The 24,612-nt window shown below is 40.0% G+C and overlaps 1 protein-coding gene across 1 annotated transcript in view; it reads left to right on the top strand.

Annotated features, from left to right (window-relative positions):
- MARCHF8 (membrane associated ring-CH-type finger 8) overlaps nucleotides 1-24,612 on the top strand; it is a 108,690-nt gene that overhangs the window by 45,950 nt on the left and 38,128 nt on the right. The window contains 1 exon segment of the mRNA XM_045842269.1: nucleotides 14,936-15,115. Coding sequence (XP_045698225.1) covers nucleotides 15,014-15,115 — 102 coding nt within the window. The 5' untranslated portion in view covers nucleotides 14,936-15,013.

The raw sequence follows: 24,612 nt of genomic DNA, 5'->3' as shown, positions 1-24,612 counted from the left end.
ACCCATTTATTGTTTAATAACATGCTAGTTAGCCTCCATATGTTTGAATGTATTTTAGTTTTTTTATTGCAGTGAATTTCTAGTTTCACATCATTGCTTGATATGATTTCAGCCTTTTTGAATTTGTTAAGATTTATTTTGATTCATAGCATGTGGTCTGTCTTTGTGAATGTTGGATGTGCAATTGAAAAAAATGTATATTATCCACTCCAGTGTGTCATTTAAGGTTGCTGTTGCCTTGATTTTTTTTTGTCTTGAAGAACTGTCCATTGTAGTCTGTGGGGTATTAGAATCCCTTACTACGACTGTGCTGCTGTTGATCTTTCCCTTAACGTTCACCAAGATTTTCTTTATATATTTAGGTGCTCTTATTTTTGTGTGCATATATGTTTACAAGGGTTATATCCTTTTGTTTGATGGATCGTTTAATATTATGTAATGACCTTTTTTTCTCCCTTGTTATGGTGTTTGTTTTGAAGACCATTTTTGTCTGTATAAGTATTGCTATACCAGCATGCTTTTTTTGGGGGGGGTGGTCTATTTGCATCGAATACTTTTTCCATTACTTTATTTTCAGTCTGTGTTTCTTTATTTCTGAGATGGGTGTCTTGTAGACTATATATGTATGGGTCATGTTTTCTATCCATTTTGCTACCCTATGTCTTTTGATTGGAGCATTTAATCCACTTACATTTAAGGTTATTGATACCACTTGTTACCATATCAATCTTTTAAAAACAGATTTTATTTGTTTTTGTATTTAGAGAAAGGGGAAGGGAGGGTGAGAGAAGGAGAGATGCATCAATGTGTGCTTGCCTCTCTTGCGCCTGCTACAGGGGACTTGTCCCACAAGTCAGGCATGTATCCTGACTGGGAATCAAACCTGTGACCCTTTGGTTTTCAGGTTGGCACTCAATCCAATGAGCCACACCAGCCAGGGATATTACCATTTAATTTTTTATACTTATGTTTCTCTCCCAAATATTTTTTCTTTTCTTTCTTTCTTTCTTTTTTTTTTTTTTTTTGAAATCAGGCATTCTAGCATTAATTGCAACACTGGTTCTGTGGTAATGAACTCCCTTAGTGGGCTTTTTTTTTTTTTGGTTGTGTTTTTGAATAGGAAGCTCACTCTTTTGCCTTCAATTTTATCTTATTTTACTTTTTTTGTCAAGTACAGTTGTCTCCATTTTCACTCCACCAGTCATGCCCACCAAACCTATACCCACCTCCAACCATTGATCCTCACCCCCTTTGGCTTTGTCCATGTGTCTTTTATACATGTTCCTGATAACCCTTACCCCTTTTCTACGCATTACCTCCTCCCACCTCCCCACCGTTTACTGTCAGTATGTTCTTTATTTCAATGTCTCTAGTTATATTTTGATTATTTGTTTGCTTTGTTGACTAAGTCCCACTTATAGGTGAGATCATATGGCATTTGTCTTTCACTGCATGGCTTGTTTCGCTTAGCATAATGCTCTCCATTACCATCCATGCTGTTGTGAAGGATAGGAGCTCCTTTTTTTCTGCTGTGTAGTATTTCATCATGTAAATGTACCATAGTTTTTTAATCCACTCATTTACCGATGGGCACTTAGGTTGCTTCCAGTACTTGGCTATTGTGATTCTGCTGCTATGAACATTGGGGTGCATAGATTCTTTTGAATTGGTGTTTCAGGATTCTTTAGGGTATACTCCTGGAAGTGGAGTGGCCAGGTAAAAAGGAAGTTCCATTTTTAGTTTTCTGAGGAAATTCCATACTGTGTCCCACAGTGGCTGCACTAGTCTGCATTCCCAACAGTATACTAGAGTTCCCTTTTCTCTACAACCTCGCCAGCATTTGTTGTTTGTTGATTTGTTTATGTTGGCCATTGTCACCAGTGTTAAAAAGTATCTCACTGTGGTTTTAATTTGCATCTCTCTGATGGCTAGTGATGCAGAACATCCTTTCATATGTCTGTGGGCCCTCTGTATGTCCTTCTTGGAGAAGTGTTTGTTCAGGTCCTTTGCCCATTTTTTAATTGGGTGGTTTGTCTTCCTGGAGTGGAGTGGTGTGTTCTTTATTTTTGAGATCAAACCCTTGTCCGAGGTATATTGGTGAATATGTTTTCCCATACAGTGGTTCTCTTTTCACTTTAATACTGTTTTTTTTTTTTTAGCTGTGCAGAAGCTTTTTATTTTGACGAAGTGCCATTTGTTTATACTTTCCTTTATGTCACTTGCTCTAGGGGATATATTGGTGAAAATGTTGCTGCGTGGGATATCTGAGATTTTCTTTCTTATGACCTCTTCTAGGACTTTTATGATGTCATGACTGCGACTTATACTTAATTCTTTTATCCATCTTGGGTTTATTTTTCTGTATGGTGTAAGCTGGTAGTTGAGATTCATTTTTTTGCATTTAGCTGTCCAAATCTCCCAACACTATTTGTTGAAGAGGCTATTTTTACTCCATTTTATGCTTCTGTCCCCTTTGTTGAATATTAATTGACTGTAGAGACTTGGATTTATCTCTGGGCTCTCTTCTGTTCCACTGATGTGTGTGTCTGTTTTTATGCCAGTACCAGGCTGTTCTGATTACAGAGGCCTTGTGTTATAGTTTGATATTGGGTATTGTGATCCTTTCTACTTTGTTCTTTCTCAAAATTACTACGGCTATTTGGAGTTGTTTATGGTTCCATATAAATTTTTGAAGTATTTGTTGTATGTCTGTGAAGTATGTCATTGGTATTTTAATAGGGATTGTATTGTGCCTATAAATTGCTTTGGGAAGTGTGGCCATTTTGATGATGTTAATTCTTCCAGTCCACAAACATAGTACATGCTTTCATTTATTTATGTCTTCCTTAATTTCTTCAGTGTTGTGTAGTTTTCTGAGTACAGGTCTTTTACCTCCTTGGTTAGATTCATCTCTAGGTTCTTTATTTTTCTGGTTGCTCTGGCAAATGGGAATTTTTCCTGACTTCTTTTTCTCATATTTCATTGTTGGTGTAAAAAAATGCCTTTGATTTCTGTATATTGACTTTGTATCCTGCTGCTTTGCCAAATTCACTTATTAGGTTGAATAGTGTTTTGGTAAGGTTTGTAGGACTTTCCATGTACACTCTCATATCATCTGCAAATAGTGACACTTCTGCTTCCTCCTTTCCAACTGGGATGCCTTTCATTTCTTTTTCTTGTCTGATTGCTGTGATTAGGACTTCCAATACTATGTTGAATAGAAGTGGTGAAAGTGGAAATCCTTGTCTTGTTCCTGATCTTAGTAGGAAAGCTTTTAGTCCCCCCCCATTGAGTATGATATTGGCTGTATGTTTCTTGTGTATGGCCTTTATTATGTTGAGGTATGCTTCTACTCTCACTTTGCTGAGTGCTTTTATCATAAATGGGTGCCATACTTTATCAAATGCTTTTTCCGCATCTGTGATATGATTTTGTGATATTTGTCTTCTCTTTTGTTTATGTGATGTATTGTGTTTTTTGACTTGAGAATATTGTACCATCCTTGTTGCATCCCTGGGATGAATCCCACTTGATCGTGGGGTATGATCTTTTTAATGTATTGCTGGATGCAGTCTGCCAATATTTTGTTGAGGATTTTAGTGTCTGTGTTCATCAGTGATACTGGCCTGTAGTTTTTTTTTCTTTGCTGTGTCTTTATCTGGTTCTGGAATTAAGATGATGCTGAGTAAATAAAAAGAGCTTGGGAGTCTTCCCTCTTCTTGGATTTTTTAGAATTGTCTGTGAAGAATGGGGCTTAGCTGTTCCCTAAATGTTTTGTAAAGTTGTCCTGTGATACTGTCCCATCAAGGTCTTTTGTGTGCTGGGAGCTTTTTTTTTTTTTTTTTTAAGATTTTTATTTGTTATTTACAGAGAGGGGAAAGGAGGGAGAGAAACATCAGTGTGTGGTTGCCTCTCATGTGTCCTCTACTGGGACTTGGCCCACAACCCAGGCATGTGCTGTAACTGGGAATTGAACCAGTGACCTCCTGGTTTGTAGATCAGCACTCAACCCACTGAGCCATACCAGCCAGGGCTGCTGGGAGTTTTTTGATTACTGCTTCGATTTCATCAGTTGTTGTGGTGTGTTCAGACATTCTGCTTCTTCTTCATTCAGTTTTAGAAGATGAAATTTTCCTAGAAATTTGTGCAGTTCACCCAGGTTGTCAGATTTCTTGGCATATAGTGTATTCATAGTAATTTCTTAAAATTCTTTGTGTGTCTGTGGTATGAGTTGTAGTCTGTCCCCTTTCATTTCTGATTTTTTAAATTTGGTTTCTCTCTTTTTCTTGATGTATCTGCTTAAAGGCTTGTCGATTTTGTTTATCTTTACAAAGAACCAGCTCCTGGATTTATTGATCCTTAGGATTGTTATTTTAGTCTCTGTGTTGTTTAATTCTGCTCTGATCTTGGTTATTCCCTCCTTCTACTCACTCTGGGCCTTGTTTGTTGTTGTTGCCCCAGTTCTTGTAGATGTAGGATTAGGTTGTTTATTTGAAAGTTTCTTTCTCTTTATGTAGGCCTATATTGTTATGAACATCCCTCTCAGGATTGCCTTCACTGTATCCTTTAGTTTTTGACTGTTGTGAATTCATTTTCATCTGATTCCAGACACTTTTTGATTCCTTCCTTGATCTCATCCTTAACCCATTAACTGCTTAATAGCATGCTATCAATCTCCATGAATTTGTGTGTTTTTGAGTTTTTTTCTTGTGGTTGGTTTCTAGTTTCAGGCCTTTGTGGTCTGCGAAGATGCCTGATATGATTTCAGTTTTCTTGAATTTCTAGTGGCTTGTTTTGTGTCCTATCATGTGGTTGATCTCTGAGAATGTTCCATGTGCATTTGAAAAGAAAGTGAATTTTGCTTCTTTGGAATGAAAGATTCTCTATACATAGGGTAAGTCCATTTCATCTAGGACATTGATCAATCTGCAATGCCATATTTGATATATTGTTTGGAAGATTGATCCCTTTTTGACAGTGCAGTGTTAAAATCCCTTAGTATATGTATTGCTATCAATATCTTTCTTGAGGTCTTCATAGATTTTCCTTACATACTTGGGTTCTCCTATGTTTGGTGCATATATGTTTATAATGTTTATGTCCTCTTGATGGATTCTTCCCTTGAGTATTATGAAGTGTCCTTCTGTGTGTGTTTTTATGACCTTTGTTTTGAAGAATATTATTTTTTGAGTTATGCTACCCTGGCCATTTTTTTCCTATTTGCTTAGAATATTTTTTTCCTAACCTTCCCTTTCAGTCTGTGTAGGTCTTTTGTTGTGAGGTGGGTCTGTTGTAGGCAGCATACATCTGGGTCATTTAATCCATTTACATTTAAGGTTATTATTAATAGGTACTTATTGTCATTGCACTCCCTTCAGACCTGTGTTCTTCTATCACTCTTTTTGTTTCTTTTCTTAATGCAGTCCCTTTAGGATGTCATACAGTGCTGGTTTGGGGGATACACATTCTTTCAGCCTTCTTTTGCCTGGAAAACTCTTTATTTCGCCTTTTATTTTAATTGAGATCCTTGATGGATAGAGTAGTCTTGGTTGCAGGCCCTTGCTTTTCATTGCTTGGAATATTTCTTGCCATTCCCTTCTGACTTGTAGTGTTTCTGTTGACAAGTCACCTGATAGCCTTGTCAGGGCTCCTTTGTATGTTACTTCTTGTTTGTCCCATGTTGCCTTTAAGATTCTCCCTGTGTCTTAGAATTTTGCCATTTTAACTATGATGTGTCTTTGAATGGGCCTCTTTGGGTTCCTCTTGATTGGGACCCTTTGTGATTCCTGGGCTTGTGTGACTTTTACTCTCATCAAATTAGGAAAGTTTTCCATCATTACTTTTTCAAACAGGTTTTCTATCCCTTGCTCTTCTCCTTCTCCTTCTGGTATCCCTATTATACGGATATTATTACATTTAATGTTGTCCTACAGGTCCCGTAACTCCTCTTCATTCAAAGATTCTTTTTGAGTCTTTTTTCCTTTTCTTGCTCTTTTTGGGAATTTTTTTTCTACCTTGTCCTCCACCTGGTTGATTGGATCTTCTGCTTCATCCAGCTTGCTTTTCATTCCTTTTATTGTGTTCTTCAATTCAGAAATTGCATTCTCCATTTCCTCTTGGCACTTGTTGGTAATTTCTCTTTCCTTTTTGATGTTGATATAGTTTATGCTATATCCCCTATAATTTTGGTAATTCTCAGTGAACTTCCATTGAGCTTCCTTATAACTATTTTAAACTCAATATCTGATAATTGACTTGCCTTTATTTCATTTAGCATTCTCTTTGAGGATTCTTCCTTTCCTTTCATATGGGGTTTCTTTTTCTTCCCATTTTTTGTGAGACTCTTCTTGTTAGCCTCTGCTTCTTAAATTGTTCTGTTCTGACTCCCTGACTTTGTGGTTTGTACTTTTATAGTAGGAGAACTGTGAGATTTAATTGTGTAGTCTCTTTGGTCTCCTGAACTTGATGCTCTTGGGATTCTGTTTATTTTGGCTCTCTGAATTTCATTGGGGTTTGATTGTTGTTGGGTCTTTCTTTGGTGGGGCCTTCCCTCCACCTGGTTGACTGAGGATCATTCCACCCATCACGTATTGTATTTCTGGTGTGAGGGTATAGTCAATTAGTGCTGAAGCTGCTTCTTGTGTCTCTCTGAGGTTATAAGGGTTCTCTCTCACTATTGTTCAGTTGTTTGTTCTGGGTAATTTCTCCACAATTTAGGTGTAACTCCAGGTTGGTCCTGGCAGGAGGTTAGTGTGGCTTCCTATTACTCCTCTGCCACATGAATGAGTGGTAGATGAACTTCCAGCTGTAGGGTCTCTCTGTTTTGCCTTGAATTTTAAATGAAACCTTTGCTGAATAGAGCAGTCTTGTTTGTAGGTCCTTGCTTTTGATCATTTTGAATATTTCATGCCTATGCCTTCTTGTCTAAAATGTTTCTTTTGACAAAGCAGCAGAGAACCTTTTGGGAGCTCCTTTTAAGTAATTGTTTTTCTCTTGCTGCCTTTAAGATTCTTTATCTTTAACCTTTGGCATTTTATTATGATGTAGCTTGGTGGGGGCCCTTTGGATTCATATTTATTAGTACTCCATGCTTCCCTGAACTTGTGTTTTCTTTCCTCACCGGTTTAGGGAAGTTTCAGCTGTTATTTTTTCAAACAGGCTCACTATATTTTGATCACTCTTCTTCTTTTAGAACCTTTATTATGTGTATGTTGTGATGCTTGTTGTTTTCCCAGAACTCCTTAGATTCCCTCATTTGTTAAGATTCTGTTTTTATTTTGATACTCTGCTTCAGGGCTTACTGCTCTCTTGTCCTCTAAATCGCTCATTTGATCCTCTGCTTCATATAACCTGCTGGTTTTTTTAGTGTATTCTTTATTTCATTTAGTTTTTAAAATATATTTTATTGGTTATGGTCTTACAGTTGTCCCATTTTTTTCTCCCCTTTATTCCCTTCTGCCCTGTACCTACCCCTTCTACCATCATTCCCCCATCTTAGTTCATTCCATGGGTCATACATACAAGTCCTTTGGCTTCTCCATTTCCCATACTATTCTTAACCCCTCCCCTCCCCATTTAGTACCTACCATTTATAGTTCTTATTCCCTTATACCTTTTCCACTATTCTCCCCCTTTCTCTCCCAGCTGATAATCCCCCATGTAATCTCTCTTTTTATGAACCTATTCCTGTTCTAGGTGTTTGCTTAGTTCGTTTTTGTTTTTATTATTTTAATTTTGGTTGTTGATAGGTGTGAGTTTGTTGTCATTTTACTGTTCGTATTTTTGTTCATTTTCTTTATCTTACATAAGTCCCTTTAACAATTCATGTAATAAGAGGTTGGTGATCATGAACTCCTTTAACTTGACCTTATCTGGGAAGCACTTTATCTGCCCTTCCATTCTAAATGAAAGGTTTGCTGCATAGAGTAATCTTGCAGGTAGGTCCTTGCATTTCATGACTTTGAATACTTCTTGCCAGCTCCTTCTTGCCTGTAAGGTTTCTTTTGAGAAATCAGCTGATAGTGTTATGGGAACTCCTTTGTAGGTAACTGTCTCCTTTTCTCTTGCCTCTTTTGAGATTCTTTCCTTATGTCTCATCTTGGGTAATGTAATTATGTTGTGCCTTGGTTTGTGCTTCCTTGGGTCCGACTTCTTTGGGACTCTCTGAGCTTCCTGGACTTCTGGAAATCTATTTCCTTTGCCAGATTGGGGAAGTTCTCCTTCATTATATTTTCAAATAAGTTTTCAATATCTTCCTCCTCCTCTTTTGCTTCTGGCACCCCTATGATTTGAATGTTGGGACGTTTAAAGTTGTCCTGAAGGTTCCTAAGCCTCTCCTCATTTTGTTGAATTCTTGTTTCTTCAATTTGCCCTGGTTGAGTGTTTATTTCTTCCTTCTACTTCAAACTGTTGATGTGAGTGCTGATTTCCTTCCTGACACTGCTGATTCCCTGTACATTTTCCTTTATTTCACTTTTCATAGCCTTTACTTTTTTTGTCTATTTGCGGCCATACTCAAAACCATTTCTGTGAGCATCCTGATTATCAGTGTTTTGATGTCTACATATGATTGGGTGGCTATCTGTTCATTGCTTAGTTATATTTTTCCTGGAGCTTTGATCTGTTCTTTCATTTGGAGTATATATTTTTTCTTGGCAGGCATGTTACATAGTAAGGGGTGGAGCCTTAAGTATTCTCCAGGGCAGGACAAGCCATGTTGTTGTGTTGTGGTGCTATATTGGGGAGGAGGTATCCTAGAAGGAACAATCCTGCTTGCTTGGCTCTTGCTGGCCTTCAGTCACTTCACCTGCTACCCACAAGCAAATTGGACCCTTCTGGTAGTGATTTCCAGTGGGTGGATTTGTATACATTCTAGGACCCCATGGTTCTCTCCTATAATCTCTCCTGTGAGGGTGACAGTTTCTCCTGCAGCCTCAACCCCCATAGATTTTTATAGTGAGCAATTTTGAAGCTTTGTTTCCCTGCTCTGGAACCTGGGGTTGTGTGGTCTGTTTTGCTCCCCAGTTGTTCCTCCTGGTTTATCTGCTCACAAGTATGGGACCAATTGATCCGCCAACTTCTGCCTTGTTGCATGGTCCACCAGCTGCTGCCTTGCTCACTGTGGTCCTACAGCTACCATACTGCCATGAGTCCTCACCACCCTGGCTGCCCATCTCTGCCTCTCCTACTGGGTCTGGATGAATGTTTCTTCTTTAACTCCTTGGTTGTGGAGCTTCCATACTGTTCAATTTTCTGGCAATTCTGGTTATTTTTTGTTTTTAAATTTGTTGTCCTTCTTTTGTTTGTGCTAGGAGGCAAGGTGTATCTACCTATGCTACATGTTAGCCAGAAGTCTCTATTTCAGTTATTTTTTCTTCATTTCTGTTTTTTTATGGTTTTATATCCTTTTTTAATGCTTGCCATCTCTTTGTTTAAGTTCTCACAGAGATTATACATTCTTCCCCTAAGGTCCTTGAGCATCCTCCTAATTATGGTTTATATCTCTACCTCTAGTATTTTGGTTGCTTTCATTTAACTTAATTATTTTTCTAGGGATTTCACTTGTTATTTTGGTTACGTTTCTTTTTATCCTTATTTCGTCTGCCATTTTGTGTTTGTCTCTGTTAGGTTGACCTGCTACAACTCCCAAATTTGTTTTGAGGGCTTTCTTGTGTAAGTGCTTTGTTGGTCTCAGCAGTGCAGTCTTCTAGATCACCTAAGTGAGGTGCTTAGAAATGATTCTTGTGTGAGTTATGTGTCCTCTCCTGTTGTAGTTGAGTCGTGAATGCTGTTGGCCCATTCATGGGCAGAGTTAACACTCAGGCTGGCCAACTATAAGGATAGACCTTGTTCATTATATATGATTTGCTGTTCAGGGGCTGTCCCCTGAGGCAGCATTGTTCTCTGCAGGGTCTGATGTCTACCAGAGTCCCTCTTTGGCTGTGCAATTTTTGTGGCTAGTTGGGTTGAGTTCTGGTGTGGTTTGAAGCCCATCACTGTTTATGTTGGTCCTAGGTCTTCTTGGCCAGGGCTGTGCCAAATGTTGTATGTAACCAGCCTTGGGATATCTGGAAGTACCATGCTATTCCCTGTTTGTAGCTGTGTCTACTGGCCCAGGATGTGTATGGGAGGAGTTTGGCTGTGTATCAGGATCACCTTCCTGAAGTTCTGAGCTGGGGGCAGATCAATAAAAGTCCAAGGCTTTCTGAGGTTGGTGCTCACCTGTTGGGTACTTTGGTTTTTCCTCAGGTTGCCTGTACTTCTTTCAGAGTCTTATGAAGAAAGGCTGCAGAGTGGGCCCAAAGCTAATCATGCCCCACTGACCCTTCCATATGGCTCAAGCTCTGTAGGACTGGGTGACCAGGTTGGGAGGACAGTACTAGTTTGTCCCATACTTGGGGGCATTGTGGTCAGGCACACATGTGGCCCCTACTCCAGAGCCATACTATTCATTTTCTCCTAGTCTCCAACTCTAGCTCTCCCAGGAGGAGTGTACCACAGGTTCAGGTTGGGTGCAACCAGCTGTCCCCACTGCAGGAGCAAGCTTGGTTGGATGGGTCCACCAGGATGTAGGAAACAGATTAAGACAGCCTTTTCTTGTTGGTGGCACCAGCTGGGGCACTGGAGGGGGCGACATACACTTCTCCCTTCAGCTCTGTAGCCATGCCAGCTTGTGCCCTAGACTGGAGCTTTTGAGGGATACATATCCAAAGGTCTTCTTTCTGAGGGTTGTTCCCTTCTCCTCTGCATAACTGAGCGCTTAGCAGGATGGGGCCAGCAGCGATTACAAAAACATTTCAAAGCCAGTGTTTTGTTGGGGGTGGCATGGGCCCATATGATGGGAGCAAGTTTTACATTTCCTACTAGCTCCACAGCTATGCCATCAGAGATTTTGCTGGAGCCACAGTCTGAAGGTGTTAGCTCTGAGCTGTGCTCCCTTTTCTATGCTGGAACTTTGTCCAGGAGGACTGGCCCTCCGTGACTTGAAACAGATCAAGGCAGCCCTCCAGTGGGGCTGGTGAGAGCCCTTGGGAGGGGAGGGAACTGCTCATCTCCACCTAGCTTTGCAGCTACACCATTAGAAACATTGATGGGAGGGTCTGAGGAGATCATGCAGTTCCCAGCTCTGAGGTATTCCTCCTTACCCCCATGGAACTGAGCTCAGCAGGACTGGGCCACTGGGACTTGGGGAAAAAGATCAAGGCAGCCCTCCATCGGGGGTGGTGTAGGCCCATTGGAGAAGAGTAAGCTTCACACCTGTCCTTATCTCTAACTACACTGCCAGAGACACCCTGACAAGGGAGTCTTCCATTGGAGGTTGCACCTATCAAACCTCCAAGAGTGAGGGAAGGTTGGCCCCTCTTCCAAAGCCACACAGTTCAATGACTGTCTTGAGAGTCTGTTTATATTGGGTTGGCCAAAAAGTTTGTTTAGTTTTTTTTCCATACAATGGCTCTAGTAGTGCTTAGTTGTCTTTAACTTCATTTGAAAGTATTTTTTTAGATTGTATTGTGACAGCTCTAATATCAGCATACATTTAAAAAAAAGTATCAAAATTGGTGAATTTTTGTATAGCCATTTTAATATTGAAGATGGAAGAAAATGTGCAATATTTTTGGTGTATTATACTTTACTATTTCAAAAATGGTAAAAATGCATTTGAAACTCAAAAGGATTTGTACAGTGTATGGAGAAGGTGCTGTGACTTGTATGTGGTTTGCGAAGTCTCTTGATACTATTTACATTTTGGCCAAATAATTCTTTTCTGTGGGGCTGTCTTGTACATTGGAAGATGTTTATCAGCACCCCTGGCCTCTACCCACTAAAAGCCAATAGCGGAAGATAGCCGACATACTCAAAATATCCAGATCAGTAAAGTTATTAGTGAAAATGAAAAGAATGTGTCTTTTATTTTTTGGAAAAAAACAAACCCAGAGTGGACTTTGTGGACAAACCAATAGTTTTTCTAGAAAATAAGCACACCTCAAGTTTCTGTTGGGTGCAGCTAGCAGTCCTTTCTGCTGGACTCGACCTTGGCATGGTGGTGTCTCCAGTGTTCAGAGGACCATGTTAGTGCACTGCCACCAGCTGGTGCTGTAAGAATAGGAGTGCCTGACCCTGTGGGATAGGGACTCAGGGCAGGGACCTCAGCAGCTGACCCTGCAAATCTCTCTCTGGAGCCTGGCCACCCAGATCTTCTCTTTATGTCTTCTGTATGCCTTGCATCACTTTTCATCTACCAGAGCCCTGGGTGAGTACCCAAGAGTGAGCTCCTGTGCATTGGCCCTTTAGGAGAGCACCTGGGGTTCTAGCAGACTCCTTCCTCTTCCCAGCAGAGTCCCCACTGATTTTTACTGCCAGAGGCTATGCAGGCTTTTCTTCCTGGCCCTGGTGCTCTGGTTTGTGGATCCCAAAATGGATTGAGACCCCATGCTCCTCAGGAGGACTTTCACAGCTGAGATGTCCTTCTCGCTGCTCAGCTGCCACACCTGGGAGCAGGGACTAGCTTTCTTTGTGTCTCCACCCTTCTTACCAGTCTCTATGTAGCTTCTATAAATCCTTGGCTAGAATACCCCTGTTCAGTTGTCCTTCAGTTGGTCATTCAGGTTAATTTTCTACAATTTAGCTGTAAAGCCAGTTTCTCAAGAGGAGTGTGTGTAGCATCCACCTTCTCTACAGCCATCTTGGATCCCTCTTTAGTTTGGATTTAAAAGTTATTTTTATATTAAACATTCCTGGCATAGGAGAGGGGTTCCTTTAGGCAAGCTTTCAGGTCTGTTACTTGGAGCTGTAAGGAGGGAGGTCTTTCAAATATGCAGAAAATTAATTTGCAGAAAATTAAAGGTCTTTCCACATTTGTGTTTCTATGGCAAACAGTTCTCCTCAGGTTTATCATGGTCTTGTAGCAGTGATACAGTAATGATGATTATGCAGTAAACACCAAAGGCAGGTATTGGCATAATATGTAGTGGGGATCTAGGCATGGTTAGTTTGACTAAGTATTCCAAGAAGGCACATGGAGTTTGTCATCTGTGAGAGAGACCTTTAATGCATTAGTGATGAAAAATTGCTCACCACTGACTATTGCAATCTCCCAGAGGGTTAAGAACTCAGCAGTAAGTACATGCCTCTTATCTTGTGTATGTCAACACAAATATTCAGACCATTTGTGTATGGTGCGCCATCTTGTGCCCCCTTCATCAAAGGCTTGAAATATAGTAGGTGATGTATAATATCTAAACACTAAAATTTTATTTATTTATTATGACATCTAGACAGTAATACCACCTACTTTATTTTCCTGGTTTTTGGTTATCAGGGGTCACCTACCTATTATAAATCTAGATTTTTAAAAACAGAATACTCTTTATTTTAATTTTTATTTATTGATTTTTAGAGGGAGGAAGGGGTGAAGAAAAAGAAAAAACACATTAATTTGTTGTTCCACTTATATATGCATTCATTGGATGATAACTTGTATGTGCCCTGACCGGGGATTGAACTCTCAACCTAGGCATATTAGGATGATGCTATAACCAACTCAGCTACCCAGCCAGGGCTAAAACAGTATATTCTTTTAGCTAATTTTCTCATATATGTTGATCCCTCTCATTTCTTATGTATTGCTGTTGCTTGTTGATCAGAGTTTTGTGAAGGAAATTCATTTTATGAGTCCTCTTGCTCTTCATCTGGGTTAGTAACACTGTCAGAAGTGGGACCAGCCTCACAAACACCTTATCTTTGGTGCAGAGCAGAGTTTTGGGAGAAGTGGAAGAAATAGCTGCCCATCAGATGTGACCTTAGAGTTGTCAGGCCCTGTTTACCCTCCTTGCCTACCATCCCATCCCTAGTACACTGGTTAACAAATGAAAATCCCCAAATTAGAGATTCATTTTTTGAGGGGTTTAAGATTGATATTCTTTGTTAAAATTTTAACAGCATGAAATATGACTACATTAAACCTTATGGATGATTTGGATAATTTAATTGGTTTTGTTTGATACATCTGAGAGTTTGATACATCTCAGTGGGGGCTGGGGAAGAAAGAGAGAAAACATACATTCTAATTACTAAGCACTTTGGAGGAATGTAAGAGAAAACTAGAAAAAGAAGCTGGAGTGCCTAAGATCATTGAATATAGCAGATTCAGACACTGTTATTTTGACTAAGGGCAGCCATTTCATGGTCTCAGAAATGTCGATGATGATGTTCATCTTCCTTGAAAAATTCTTTAGAGCAGATGTTAACAAACCGCAAGCCCGTGGATCAAATCTAGTTTACCATTTGCTTTTGTAAGTAAAGTTTCATTGGAACATAACCATTCACATTCGTTTATATACTTGCCATGACTTCTTTCATGCTCCAACAGCAGAAGTGAGTAGTTGTAACAAATCTGACCCACGATGCCTAAAATATTTAGCATCATATCTGGTCCTTTACAGGAAAATTTTGCTAACAACTGGTCTAGAGAGTCTAACATTTTAGAAGATTATGCATAGGTCATAGGTATCTTAAATTTATTTTAGACTTCTTAACCTTTAATGCTACCATTATGTGGACTCAAGGGCAGCAGTTTTAAGGAGAGATCACTGCTTATATCAGGATGAGTACTTACTCAGAAAAAAGTATTTCTATTAAAATATTTTTACACCAAAGGATAGCACTGCTATGTTTAAAATCCAACTCGTCAATTTAAAATTAATAACTGATTATCTTTTACATGTACCTGATTCACCAGCCTCTTTTAGGTGCTTCCATTTTATCACTTGAGAAAAATGTTACAATTTCCCTCACATTCATTCATTTTCTATCATTTCTGAAGACCAAGTATTTATGTCAGGCATTGTAACTTATTTAAATATAAAACCCTAACTTCACTGTTGGAAATGTGAAAAGTGTTTTAGCTAAGTTGTATCTTGTCTTCTCTCTCTCTTAGCTTTAAGTCCATGGCCCAAAATGACTCTCCCACTGGACACTCTTTTCTGTAAAGACAATAAGGAGACAGGAGGCTGTGATGAGCATGCCACTGCATCAGGTTTCGGCCATTCCATCCCAGGATGCCACCTCTGCTAGAGTCTACAGAAGTAAAACCAAAGAAAAGGAGAAGGAAGAGCAGGTAATGGGAGAACACCCATTTTACTTTCCTTATTTTTGTTGTTTTCATTAAATATGATCTAGAATGATAAGTTCTAAAGATCAAGGTTTTCTCTGCTGGTATACTAAAAAGTCCAGGGTGTACTTAGATACTGTCTTTCTGTAGGTTCCTAGGTTTTCAGGTTTTGGTATCAATTTATTCTGTCATGGTTATGCATGATTTATTTATCTTCATTGGTTAAATCTACCTGGTTATTTCTGGTGAGTCACTGAGGAAGTTCTTTGGATTCTCAGAATTATGATGCAAAGGATAAATTTATTTCAACAAAAATGTATGAATGCCTTGTACATACTAGTCTCCACTGGCTGCAGGAGTGTCATAGTTTATATCACAGACCCTATCTCTGCCCTGTATGGCTCTTGATTTGCTCTAAAAATGAACTATGCATTAGAGTTTAATAATGTCAGTGACAGAGGAAATTCAGGACCACATAATCCCAGCTCAAAGGGTCAGGGATGGCTCTCTGGAGAAAATAACATTAACATGGAGAACCTGAGCAGTGACCTGGGGTTAGCTGGTATAAAACTGTAGGGTGTTGTACCAGTTGGGAGTCATAGTATATTCTGAAAGACCAAAGAGTTGAGCTACGTGAGTTTGAAGAGATTAAAATAGAATTAACTGGCACATAAAGGTTGAATTGGATAGTGGCAGTGTAGGGAGTTGGAAAATTTAGAGGAGTTACCTTAAGGGGTTGGGTTTCTCTCTGAAAAAGAATGATCAGATTTGTGTTCTTAAAACTTTTATTCAAGCTACAGTGTGGAGAATAGTTAGAAGATTATTTAGTAGTCTACTAAGGTCAGGTTTGACAAACTTTTTCTTTAAAGGATTAGATAATAAATAGTTTAGACTTGGTAGGGCAGATAATCACATTTCCCCACCTTTGACACTGTAGCATGAAAAAAGCCAAACAAACTATATAAATGAATGGACATGACTGTGTTCCAATAAACCTTTGTTTATAAAAACAGGTGACAGGCCAGGAAAGGAATATTGCTGAGTAGTGATCTGTGAAAAGGTATTTTATTTTATTTTTTATTGTTTAATTATTTATTTTATTTTTTATTTTTATTCTGTTTATTTGATTTAAATTTTAATTTTTCTTTTCAAAAGAAAACAACAATTAAATTGTAGAGAAAGCATCCTGAATAACCAACTGAATACTAGCTAGAGAGAAGCATTATAACTACAGACAGACAAAAGAAACCCCTTCAGCACAATGAGACTGGTAGAGAATGTGGAAGAGGCATGAGAGGGCTGGCTCCCCTGGGTGGCAGCTGAAGTGCTGCAGGGATATTTCTGTAGCTGTGGATTCCCCCCAAGAAGTGTGGTGTCTAAACCCCAATCTTGGCTCCCCAGCCTACCCCACTAGAGCCAGAAAGGAGCCCAGATGAAAAGCAGCAGGATTTCTGTCTGCCAGGGAGAGACAGCTAAAGATGCAGAAAGCCTCTTAAAAAGAGCCAGTGCACAAACTATTGTTTGTAGCCACTTACCCTGAGTTCAGGCAGAGGGAGGGCATGTTGGACTAGAAATGCTTGAGGAGAGTCTGGGGTTGGTGGATCTGGGGAGAGGACTGATGGGACAGATACCAGGATCCCTGTGAGTCATTCTCCATACTGCACAAGCCACCTTGCTTAGGCAGAGCACTCCTCTCCAAGTGGCATCGGCCTAAGGGAAAGCAAAAGCCTCACCCACAGGAATTACTCTGTCACCCACGTTGTGGTGCTTGAACCTGGCTGCTGACTGCAGCTTAAAAAGCTATAGCATTGATTAGTTTAACAACTAAGGCAGAAAATATAAAGCAGCAGCCAAAATGGGAAGACAAAGAAACAGACCCCATACGAAAGAACGAGAGAATTCTCTAGAAGAAGAATTAGATAAAATGGAAGTAAGCAATTTATTAGACAGAGTTTAGAGTAATGATTATAAGGATACTTGACACCATGAAAAAAGACTTAGAAACTATGAAAAAAGACCAGTCAGAAATAAAGAATGCAATATCTGAAATAAATAATACACTGGAAGTAATAAACTGTAGATTAGATGAAGCAGAGGAACAAAAACAGTGATTTGGAAGACAAGGTAGAAAAAAAAACACCCAGGCAGAGAATATGGTTAAAAGGCTTGCTTTAAGAAGAAGAAAAAGAAAAAGAAAAAGAAAAAATAGTCTAAAAATAAAATGGCACTACAATACATGTCTATCAATAGTCATCTTAAATGTAAATGGCTTAAATGCTCCAGCCAAAAGACAAAAACTAGTTGAATGGATAAGAAAACAAGACCCATATATATGCTACCTCCAAGAGACCCATCTCACATTGAAAGATACACAGACTAAAAGTAAAGGGATGGAAGAAGATATTTCATGCAAATAGAAGGGAAAAAGGTAGAGCAGCAGTACTTATATCCCACACAATAGACTTTAAAACAAAGGCTATAGTAAGAGACAAAGAAGGACAGTACATAACAATAAAGGGAGTGATCCAACTAGATATACCCTAGTAAACACTTATGCACCCAATATAGGAACACCTAAATATGTTAAGCAATCTCAATAGACATAAAGGGGGAGAGATTGACAGAAATGCAGTCATTGTTGGCAATTTTATAACCTCATTGACTTCAATGGATAGATCTTCCAGGCAGAAAATCAACATGGAGACAGTGACTTTAAATAACACATTAGATCAAATGTATCTATTTGACATCTTCACAGCATTTCAACATAGAGTAGCAGAATATACATACTTTTAAAGTGAAAATGGAGTGTGTTTTGTAGGATATACCACATGTTAGGACAAAAACAAGTCTCAATAAATTTAAGAAGTTTGAAATCATATCAGGCATCTTCTCTGATGACAATGCTGTGAAACTGGAAATCAGTCACAGGAAGAACAGTGAAAAACATGCAAACACATGGAAGCTAAATAACATGTTACTAAACAATGAATGGGTCAACAAGGAGATCAAGGAAGAAATCAAAAGATACCTTGAAACAAATGAAAATGAGGGAGGACACAAAGAGCCAAACTTTGTGGGGAATAAGGAAAGCAATCCTAAGAGGGAAATTCATAGCATTACATGCCTATCTCAAAAAAACAAGAAAAAGCTCAAATAAACAATCTAACTTGACACTTAAAGGAACTTGAAAAGGAATAATAAACAAAGCCTAAAGTGAGTAGAAAGAAGGAAATAATAAAGATCTGAGCAGAAATAAACAAAATCGAGTCTAAAATATGATACAAAATATCAATGAATCCAAGAGCTGGTACTTTGAAAGGATAAACAAGATTGACAAACCTTTAACCAGACTCATCAAGAAAAAAAGAGAAAGGAACCAAATAAATAAATCAGAAATGAAAGAGGAGAAATAACAACTGACACCAAAGAAATACAAAGGATTATAAAAAAAACATGATGAACAACTATATGCCAACAACCTGGATAACCTGGATGAAATGGATACATTCCAAGAAACGTACAATCTTCCAAAACTAAATCAGGAAGAATCAGAAAATCTGAATAGACAGATGACACATACAGAAATTGAAGCAGTAATCAAAAAACTCCCAACAAACAAAAGCCCTGGACCAGATGGCTTCACAGGTGTATTTTACCAAACATTTTGAGAACAACTAACACCTTTTTTTCTCAAACTATTTTATAAAATTCTAGAGGAGGGAAGGCTTCAAAATTTATTTTAGCATTATTCTAATTCAAAAGCCAGATAAAGGCACTACAAAGAAAGAAAATTATAGGCCAATATCCCTGATGAACATAGTTGCTAAAATCCTCAACAATATATTAGCAAACTGAATTCAGCAGTGCATCAAAAATATACACCATGACCAAGTGGGATTTATTCTAGGAATTCAAGGTTGGTACAATGTTGGCAAATCAATAAATGTGATTCACCACATAAACAGAATGAAGGATAATAACCACATGATCATATCAGTAGATGGAGAAAAAGCATTTGATAAAATCCAGCACCCATTTATGATACAGACTAAATTTTTCAGCAAATTGGGATTAGCAGGAACATACCTAACCATAATAAAGGCCATATGTGACAAACCCACTGCCAGTATCATAGTCAACAAAACTGCAAGTGTTCTCATTAAGACTGGCAACAAGACAAGGAATCCACTTTCACCTCTCATTCAGCATAGCACTGGAAGCACTGAATAGCCACAGCATTCAGACAAGAAGAAGAAATAAAAGGTATCTAGATTGGAAAGGAAGAAGTTAAACTGTCATTATTTGCAGATGACATGATACCTACATAGAAAAGCCCAAAGATTCCACCATGAAACTACTAGAATTGATAAATGAATTCAGCAAAGTAGCAAGATACAAAATTAATACCCAGAAATCAATTGCACTTTTACATGCCAGTAACAAACTAGTAGAAAAGGAAATTAAGAAAACAATCCCATTCACACTTGTTATAAAAAAAATAAACCTAACCAAGGATGTAAAAGACCTGTACTAGAAAAATTATAAGACACTGAAGAAAGAAATTGAAGAAGACACAAATAAGTGGGAACACATACCATATTCATGGATAGGAAGAATTAACATCATTAAAATGTTTATACTACCCAAAGCTGTCTATATATTCAACCCAAATCCTACCAAGATTCCAATGACATATTCACAGAACTACAACAAATATTTCAAAAATTTGTATGGAACCAAAAAGGCCCCACATAGCAACAGCAATCCTGAGAAAGAAAAACAAAGTTGGAGGAAACTCTCTCCTTAATATGAAACTATACTCTAAGACCATAGCAATCAAAGCAGCATGGTACAGGCATAACAACAAGACACATAGATCAATGGAACAGAGTGGAGAGTCCAGAAATAAACCCATACCTTTATAGTCAGTTAATATATAACAGAGAAAGCAAGAATATACAATGTGCTGCAGCCCCAGGTCTGGGGCCAGCCAGGTCTGCCTCAGGGTTCTTGGGAGAGAGCCAGGTCAGCAGCTCCCTCCCCTGCCAAACAAGGTTTGAGCAGCACTGGGAGAGACCTTGTTGCTTGAAGTTGCAGGGGTTGGGGAATAAGGACAAAGTGGCAAACACACAGGGGCTGTTTGCACCCACTGAGACTGGACACCGTCTGGGGAGAGTTGGGTGGTGACGGACCCTGACCTGGATAGTCCCCAGTCTGGTTGGAGAGTTGGGCTGTGTGAGAGGCCATGCCCTTCTATGGAGTGGCAGCCTTGAGCAGGAGGAATTTTTCAAAAAGAAAAAGTAAAAAAAGAGGCACTTGGCAGCATTTTGGGGAATTCACCTGCAGCAGCCGCCCCAGCCTCTTGCACCCTACCCCTGCCCAGCTGTGCGACACTCCCACGGTTTCATGGAAGGCTCTGTGCTCACACTGGAAGCCCCGGGGGTGGGGGGGGGAGTGGGGGCGGATGCGCATTCGAACCTGTGGGACCAGCAGCAGCCCATCTTGCCACCCTGTAGCAGAGGCTGAGTGCTCATGCCCTCAGCACCGGATGGGAGCGAGACTGACCTTGCCACCCAGAGGCATCGTGCACCCAACCCCTGTACCCTGGGGGAAGCAACAGGGGAGGCCTGCACCTGCTTCTGCAGTGGCAGCCAGTGCAGCAACCCTGCCCTGCAGGGCCTTCACTGGCTCTCTAAGAGGAAGGCAGAGACGCCCCAACAAAGGAGACCTGCAGGGCTCAGGGAGTCAGCAATCTTCAGAAAGGCTTAACTGAGTGCGGAGGCTGAACTAGCCTGAAGGGACTCTGAGACTCTCTAGCATCTAGGACAACAGAGAGCAAAAGTGTGGAGGCTGAACTAGCCTGAAGGGACTCTGAGACTCTCTAGCATCTAGGACAACAGAGAGCAAGAAGGTGGTGTGTGAGTTGCCCCTAATAGGTGAACCTCAAGGACAGTGCAACTGGTGGACTTGAAGGCCTAGGCTGGGTGCAGCAGGGCACTGGGAGCCTGGCAGCAAACTAAAGAACTGGGCTGGAGGCTGGGCGAGTGCCACTCAGGAAGGGAGAAAAGCGAAATCAATTCCCCCTCAGCCTGTTGCAGCCAGGAATACCAGTAGAACTGGCTTGGCCCATTTGAAGCCAGCAGGAGGCTTTTTTTTTTTTTTAGGAATTTTTCTTTTTAACTTCTTCCTTTCTTTCCTTCTTTCTTTTTTTATTCTTTCTTCCTTTCCTCCTTTCTTTCCCTTTTCATCTCTTCTTCCTTCCTTCTTCTTTTTTATCTTTTTTGTTTTTAATTCCCACAAGTGAGACAATAAAACCTCTAATGGGGCATCTGTGTCTCTCATGGGAGGCACTATTCAGTTCTGGTAAAATTGTGTGTTGTTTGCTTCTCTCCGTCCTGCTCCTGTCTTAGTCTGTCTCAGTTCATTTCCAATAATGTATAGTTTCTGATTAAATAGCTGTCCGTTTCACAGGGTGGGGGGCTACTCTGTCTAAGAATGTCAGCTCTCTCCTTGTTGGTGTAGCTGGCAGTTCTAGGTGGGAACTGTGTGTGCAGAGTTCTGAGTCCCCCTTGCTGCACCACTTTCTGAACTCCCTGCCTTGATGACCTCAGTGGAATAGGGCCCTAGAACCTAATGTACTTTGTCTTCCTGTGAAGAGTTCAAAATGGGCCTTTTTAGGTGTCCCTCTTGCTGTCTTTCTCTTGTGGAAATGCCTCCTGCAGGTTGTTAAGCCTGCCCAGATGGTGTTGCAGATCTTTCCCTGATCCTGCAGGAGGTGGGGGCTGGGCACAACTTTCCCTTCCTGGAGGTTCCCCCAAGGCAGGGGACTCAGTCTGGCTTTAAATAATCTCAGGTATACAGTTCCTAGCCCATTGCCCTCACAGCATACAGCAGCCTGCACTCTCCACTTTGGCCAGATGTGCTGGGCTTGTGCTGAGGAATCACTTCGCTTTGCACCTTTTCAATCAATCTGCACAGCTTTACTGAGTAGGAGCAAATCACACCCTTGGTCCTTTTGCCTTGTTGGCAGGCAGCTGCATGTGCGCAGTCCCTGCCCACCATGAGGGCACTCCCACTGCATTGCTGTCACTGTCCAGCTTTCTATACATGCCATGTCTCCCAAAAGTCAAGAGTCTATCACAGTCAAGACTAGCTGCAGCCTTCCTCCTCCACCAGATCCAGGTGAAGATAGTATCTCTCTCCCACTCTCCCAGTTGGCATTTGCTGCTGCAGCTGTCACTGTACCACTAGCTATGGGCATGTATAGCCTGGTTCTCCCTAATGACTTCGTGTATCCACGTTGCTTCTGGCCTGGGTCTGGGGATTCCCTGTTCTGGGAGGGGAAATAGCTGATAGGCTGCTATCTCTAACCAGGTACTCCATGAATGTAGTTGCCCTGGCTGCTGGTGCCATGCCTGGGGATTATCCTCATCCACCTATGAAACCCCCTTACCACCCATTTTGAAACATGTTCTGTACTCTTTGGCTTCCAAACTTCATATCGGCTAAGATTCTGTTGACTGTTCACTTTATTTTTCAGAAGCTCAGCTATGTGTCTGAGTGGTGTGCCAGAGCAAGTGGACTTGGCCTCCACCTACTTTACTTGGCTGCCATTTTCCACCCTATTTAGCTTTTAATTAAAGTCTTTTTTGGTGGTGAAATATTCTCTCTTTTATGACATGATGATGCTTTTTTTTTTAACTGTCCGAATTTGGCAGAGTAAAAAAGCATTCCTGAATGTTTTTTGAAATTTGGACCATGAAGTTGAGAAGTCTTGGAGTCACCAATTTAGGGCCTAAGTACTAGTATATATAGTCCTTCAGATTTACAAAAACCTGAGCAGTTTAGTCCACCAAATACAAAGAGCTGTATTTGTCACTTGTTTTTGTCACACAGGTCCTAAAATTCTCAGAATCTCCTTAGTTCTGGGAGTATTATTTTCTTTTTGTAATGAGCCCCTTTCCCTAAACCTGAATCTATGCTAATGAGTTGACTTTTGATGGTTCCCTAGAAACCTTCAGGATGGGATTAACTCAACAGAAAAACCAACTACATGAATAGAAGTTTGGGACTTCCAGCCCCATTCCCCCACTTCCAGGGAGTAAAGAGGGGCCAGGGATTGAGTTCAGTCACCAGTGGCTCATGATTTTATCAACCATGCCTACATAATGAAAGCTGTATTAATTAAAACTCTTAGGCAACAGGGTTTGAGGAGCTTCTGAGTTGGTGAACACATCCATGTGCCAGGAGGATGGCACACCTCAACTCCACAGGGACAGAAGCTTTAGCACTCAGGATGTAAGTGCATATACCCATTAACACTTAATCTCCCCATTCCCCAGCCCTTGATGACCTCCAGTCTACTTTCCAACTCTATAGTTTTATCTATTCTGGATATTTTATATAATATGTGACCTTTGTATCTGCCTCCTTTCACTTAGCATAATATTTTCAAAGTTTATCCATGTCGTGACTGTATCAATACTTAATTTTTTTATGGCTGAATAAAAAGTATCCTATTGTGTAGATAATACTATGTTTTGTTTATCAGTTTATTTACTGATGGACTTTTGGGGTGGTTTCTATGTTTTGGATATTTTGACTTTGTTTACAAGGTATATCTTTTTTCACTTTTATTTTTAACCTACCAGAAGCTTTTCAACCTTTGCCTTTTTAGGTTTTTATGTATGCTGTATTTTGTAGTCATGATTGATTACATCATTGGTATTGGCAATTAATTCAGTCTTCCACCTCTGACCTCTTTCTGGAGTTCAGAGGTGGGACTGAAAGTTCTAACCCTCTTTAATCAGGGATTTGGCTCCACTGGCCATTAGCTCCCATTCTTAGATGCTTTCCAAAAGTCACCTTGTTAACATAACAAAACACACCTTTAATATTATAAACAGTAAATTCCAAGGATTTTGGGAGCTTTGAGCCAGGAACTGGACAATGACCAAATATATGTGAGAAATATATTTTGGTCATCTGAATGACCTAATATTTACTTATTATAAATCACAGTATCAAATAGTTGTAGATGATGAAGAGAGAGAGATCTAATGCACTCTCATCTACAAAGGGGGCCCCAAAGAACCCCAGAATTATCTACTGGAAGGTGGGCTCCTTTGTAGTACAGGCTTGCCCCACTAGGTGAGTGTCCTAGGAACCCATTTGTATCAGTGTAGCAGCTGGTGTTGTTGTGAGAGGCTGTGTTGGGCTTCAGTTAATTTTTTTGAAGGCTTTTTAAATGCATTTGCGCATTTTACAATGGGTGATTTACAAGCATACCTGCGCATACCATCATGAATGTTCTGCAGTTTTTGACCAGAAAGGGCATGACACTGTGCCCCATCCTCCCTATTCAACTGATCTCACCCCAAGCAATTTTTTTTTTGTTTCTTTGGATGAAAAAAAAGTCTGCAAAGGGAAACATTTTGCTGATGTGGAAGAGATGAAAGAAAAAATAACAGAAGCACTAAAAGGTGTCAGAATCAGCAAGT

Source organism: Phyllostomus hastatus, unplaced genomic scaffold (assembly GCF_019186645.2).
Source record: "Phyllostomus hastatus isolate PE091 unplaced genomic scaffold, TTU_PhHast_1.1 phas_contig_38, whole genome shotgun sequence".
Classification (NCBI taxonomy): domain Eukaryota; kingdom Metazoa; phylum Chordata; class Mammalia; order Chiroptera; family Phyllostomidae; genus Phyllostomus; species Phyllostomus hastatus.
Note: the sequence above shows the minus strand (reverse complement) of the source record. Positions and strands in the feature narration are given on the sequence as shown.